The sequence below is a fragment of the Octopus bimaculoides genome, chromosome 17, assembly GCF_001194135.2.
Source record: "Octopus bimaculoides isolate UCB-OBI-ISO-001 chromosome 17, ASM119413v2, whole genome shotgun sequence".
Lineage (NCBI taxonomy): Eukaryota > Metazoa > Mollusca > Cephalopoda > Octopoda > Octopodidae > Octopus > Octopus bimaculoides.
Genome location: NC_068997.1, coordinates 27,165,623 through 27,171,271, shown reverse-complemented (window position 1 = coordinate 27,171,271; position 5,649 = coordinate 27,165,623). Strand labels below are relative to the sequence as shown.

General features: G+C 37.6%; 1 protein-coding gene across 1 annotated transcript in view; it reads right to left on the bottom strand.

The window, feature by feature from the left end:
- The window catches only part of LOC106878466 (pre-mRNA-splicing factor ATP-dependent RNA helicase PRP16), a 70,456-nt gene that overhangs the window by 25,212 nt on the left and 39,595 nt on the right, over positions 1-5,649 (bottom strand). Inside the window, exon 20 of the mRNA XM_052974133.1 lies at positions 94-242. Within this exon, the coding sequence (XP_052830093.1) occupies positions 94-242 (149 nt within the window). The remainder of the gene's footprint in view (positions 1-93; positions 243-5,649) is intronic.

Below are 5,649 nucleotides of genomic sequence, written 5' to 3'. Positions count from 1 at the left end.
TCTCCCTCTCTCCTATATTCATCATCCACCCTTAGTTACCAATAGCGTAAGAACTTCCATGATTTGTTATACAGTTGCAATATTCTAACTCACCCATTTCTTTTCCATTGCTGATAGACATTCAGATAAGTTAAATGGTCACTCTCAGGCACTTGGAACTTCTCTCTTGAAGAATCAGAATCTTCCTCTCGTCCTTTTGGTCTGTAGAATATGGCAGGCACAGATAGCATTGAAACAATTACCTAGAGAAAAGAAAGAAAAAAAACAAATTAGCAATGAGTGTTAAGAAACTCTGTGGAAAGTTCCTTATTTTTAAAGGCACAAACCCCACTTCTAGTTGTAATAACTTCTCTTCCATTACATTTTTCTATATATGTACCTTTACACCCTTCCATATATCTATTTACCTGCCTGCCTGTCTATCAACATACCTATCTATACATCTGTCTATCTACATATCAATCTATCTCTTTGACTATATATCTATTTGTATATCTATTTATCTATCAATATATCTATCTGTCTATTCTTATATCTGCTTGCTTACCTCTGTATACGTCTGCCCAGCCATCTATAAATCTGTATTATCTGTTTGTCTGTCTGTCTGTTTATCTATCTATCTATCTATCTAACCATCCATATATTTTGGAGGCTCATAGCATTAAATATGGTAACACTAACTTAGCTAGCTGTCTACATCCACCTACTTGTCTATCTGTCCAGTCAGCTATTTATCAATTACATGTACATACAGACACCCTGAAACATGTCTATCTGTGGAAGGGGGTATGTATATGTCAGTTTAGGGAAAGGTGGGCAATGCATGGGAGCCTGCCATGTAAGTCAAACACCACAAAATTCACACTAACACCAAATTAAAAGTACAATGCTCAACCTTCATAAATAAATGACAATAATGTATATTCTTGCTGTTTTAAACATGATGTTTTATTGCTGCTGGTCATTTATTGCTGTGGCCATGTTGGAGCACCTCCTTTAATCGAACATATTGACCCCAGGACTTACAAATAAGCCTAGTACTTATTCTATCAGTCTCTTTTGCCGCACCAATAAGTTACGGTAATGAAAAGGTTAATAATGACAAAGTTGTTATACTAAGGTCTTCATTATTTTCAAAATAAATGAAACAAAGAAAGTGTGTTACAACAGAAATATGGTAAGAAAACAGTTAATGAGAACTCATTAACTGAGGTATGGACCCAGAAAGGAACCTTTTTAAAATTTTCCTAGAAAGGTCATTCACTGTATGATCCTAACAAAGTGAATGTAATGTGGTCTTAGAAAGGTCAGTATAATGTAATTCTAGAAAGTTTAATGTATCATAGCCTTCTTCTCTAGTGTTAACCTAAAAACTATCTGCCAAGATATATCATCCAAAACTGTTGAAAAGACAAAGTGACAGAGTATAAGGAGTGAAGGAAGTTAAAGAAGAGTGACATAATGGTTTGTGTAACTATGCAAGTTGTAATTTTGTTATATTTGATTGCACACGCATCACTTCATGCTTGACACGTGTCTGTGTATACTTATGGATAGAGAAAGAGAGATTTATAGACAAAGCCAGATTTACAGAGAAAGTGAGACAAAGAGTATTAAATGGATTCGTATCGCTTTAATTCTCACAACAACAAATCTCCCACAACCAAAATATCTAATCCTGTTTGACAGGAATCTGAAATGTTAATTATTTCGCAAAGGTAGGTTCTATTAATTAGCTTTGCACCCAGACTTACATCAACACACAGTCTGATAACTGTGGGAAGATTATGACGTCAACTGAACAGCTAAACATAGCAGCCCAACAAATCTGACTCTACAAATTTCTTCCATCTTGGGTCGCAGATGAACCAATGGAAGAAGATTCTAAGTAAATCACTCTACTTATTTAAATTATCAGTCATATAACTCTAAACAAACTCCCTATTATCTTTAAAATTAGGATAATAAAAGGGATCAAACAATAAAACTGCCATCTGTCTTTAAAATGAAGACACCATGCTCTTAAGTGCCTTTAGCAGGGTCCACTCTATTGCAGGCAAGCATTCAGGCCAAGTCTCCAGCTTGAAAATATCTTCCTTCTTCCCACTAGTCTTGGGGAGAAGGGGTCTGTTATGGGTGAGGAACACTGGGCTTCTTTCTTGACTAAAAGATAAAAATATAAATAAATAAAACCAGCAAGAGCACTTTCTGAAAGACATTTGGTTTATTCAGTGTAACAGTTGAGTCCTTCAAGAAATTTCATGATATTTTTAAGATAAATTCCATGGAAACCAGTAAGGGGTTTTCAATGTCACAGTAACTTATCCTTCTCAATATAACAGCCAGGTAATCCTCAACAAATTTACCATTCTTTTATTTAATTTTTTTATTTGTTTCAATCATTGAACTACAGCCATGCTGGGGGTACCACCTTGAAGGGTCTGAACCAAACAGATTAATTCTAGTGCTACTTTTTAAGTCTGGCGGCATTGGCCTCTTACACTAAACCACAGAGTTAAGGGATATAAACAAACCAGCATCAGTTGTCAAGCAGAAGTGGGGGACAAACACAATCATGGGCTTCTATATAATTTCTGTCTACCAAATTCACTTACAAAGTGTTAGTTGGCTTGAGGCTATAACAGAAGACACCCAACGCCGTGCAATGCGACTAAATCCAAAACCACAATGTTACAAGGAAGCTTCCACACCACACAACCATGTAATTGTTTTCTTTTATTCTTTTATATGTTTCAGCCCTAAGGCTGTGACCATGCTGGAGCTTTTATGATTTTTTTAAAAATTAGGATCATACAAGCCCTATAAGAGATTGTATGAAATCAACTTAACATTAATGTCACAATCAAATAATGACCATCTTTAAAGCAGTGACCACACATATATTTATATCCTAAATCTAAAGCAAACATTACAAAGGCAGAATGGTTACAATATATAGACTGGTTGCTAAATTTGGATACAATGAACATGATGGCCATTTTATATGTTGTTGTTTAGCTCAAGTCAATCCTGATCAAATGAATCCATGAGCCTCCCAACTCTCTCTCTCTCTCTCTCTCTCTCTCTCTACAAATTTAAAGAAGATTCCTTTAAAACAGGGACCAAACAAACAAGTAGTGAACTTAAGAATAAGTATCCAGACTCTTGAAAAAATGAAAAATAAGTCCTGGACTCAATTTGTTTGACAAAAACCCTTCAAAGCAAACACAAAGAATATTCCTTTAAAACAGGAACCATACAAACCAGTGATAAACTTAGCTTCCCTTGATAAATTCTCAATTGTTTTCAAAACAGATATCATACAATCCAATAAAAAGAAAAATCAATCTCTCTCAATAAACTCTAAAGTGTTTTCATAACAGGGACCATGCAACCCAGAAAAAGATTTGCTCAATTCACCACGCTAAACATCCTACTGTTTTCAAAATAAGGGCCACACAACCCAGTAAAAAGCTTGATCAATCTCACTCACTAAATACCCATCTAGTTTCAAAATATGGGCTGCACAACCCAAGAAAAAATTACTCAATCTCCTTGATAAATACCTGTATATAAAATAGGGGCCACACAAGCAAGACAGTTTCTGTGTAGTAGTTTGACCTACAAAATATAGCAGCCAAAACTGCCTCCATAAGCTTATTTACTGCCTCAAAAGTGCTTAACATGCACCAACGTAGTTTGTCCTTTATATTTAGTGATTACATACCTCCAGCTCACCTTTTGACTAACTACAATACATACCTACTTACTTTATCAACCAGAACAGCATATTTAATCACATGCTAACACCTTTGCACATTGCTTTCTTTTCATAGACATCATTGACTGCCTCTGACTAGAGTTTTTAATAAGTTCCACATATTTTCACTTTATTAACAATGAGAAGACAAGTAGCAGTCACCTACATTTTATAAACTGTATCATACACGCACACAAACAAACACAAACACACACACACACACATTTATTACCAGGTCACACATATATGGGACCCAGGTCTAAACCCGAGTATAATTTTAATATCACTAAAACAAGCCATGGCTGAGAGAATGTAGAACCTGTTCAAGTAGTGCTGTTGTCACTATTGTTGTTTAATGGTTCATGCAAATAGGAGGATCTGTATATGTCACACATGAGATTTTGTGATGAGCCAATTTGATAAACTGATGGAAAACACATTATTTAGTAGGCACATTGAGGGCTAGCAGTCATCAATAGAGAAATTCAGCAATGATTTAGTAACCCAACATCATCATCATCATCATCACCATTTAACATCCATTGTCCATGCTGGCATGGGTTGGACAGTTTGACCAGGACAGGCAAGTTGGAAGCCTGCACAAAACTCCAGTCCAATTTGGCATGGTTTCTACAGTTGGATGCCCTTCCTAATGCCAACCACTCAGAAGAGTGTAATAGGTGCTTTTATGTGCTGCCGACATGGGTACCATTTGTATGACACTGGTATCTGCCACAACTGTGGTTTTGCTCAGCTTGATGGGTCTTCTTCTCAAGTACGGCATAATGCCAAAGGTCTCGGTCATTGCCTCGATGAGGCCAAATGCTTGAAAGGAGCTCAGCCACTATGCCTCCATGAGACCGAATGCCTGAAAGGTGCTTTTTACGTGCCAGTAACGTGACACCAGCATCAGCTATGCCTACGATTTCACTTGGCTTGACAGGTCTTCTCAAGCACAGCACATCCTCAAAAATCTTGGGGACTACTCACTGCTTCTGTGAGGCCCAAAGTTTGAAGATCATGCTTCACCAGCTCATCCCATGTCTTCTGGGTCTACCTCTACCACAGGTTCCCTCCACAGTTAGAGATCGGCACTTCTTTACACAGCTGTTCTCGTCCATACGCATCACATGACTATACAAGTGCAGTTGTCTCTCTTGCACACCACATCTGATGCCTCTTATTCCCAACTTTTCTCTCAAGATGCTTACAGTCTGTCGAACATGCACACCGACATTGCACATCCAGCGAAGCATACTAGCTTCATTTCTTTCAAGCCTACGCATGTCCTCATCTGTCACAGCCCATGTTTCACTGCTATGTAGCATAGCTGTTTGCACACAGGCACCATACAATCTGTCTTTCACTCTGAGAGAGAAGCCCTTTGTTGCCAGTAGAGGGAGGAGCTCTCTGAACTTTGCCCAACCTTATCTTATTCTCACAATTATGGTCTCGGCACATCCACCTCTGCTACTAATTTTATTACCTAGATAACAGAAGCTATCTACTACCTCTAGCTTTATCCCTGCTGGCAGTTGATGGAGTCTATTTTCTGTGCATGTTTGGTGTTTATTGTACTTATGCATCTTCCACACACACAATAGCAATATTCCCTGTTAACCTTCCTCTGATATTGCTGCACCTTTTGTGTCCAAAGCTTACACTGGGTGCATCTTATCGAGTTTCTACCTATGCTTTTTCTACAGATCAAGCAGGGCCATCTACCTGAAGGGATTTGTGATTTGTCTGCCTTCCTACTTACTAAGACTTTGGTTTTTGCTAGGTTAACTCTAAGGCCCTTTGATTCTAGACCTTGCTTCCACACCTGGAAGTACTCTAGTTCTGGTAGTGATTCAGCTATTCATTTATTACTATATATATATATATAT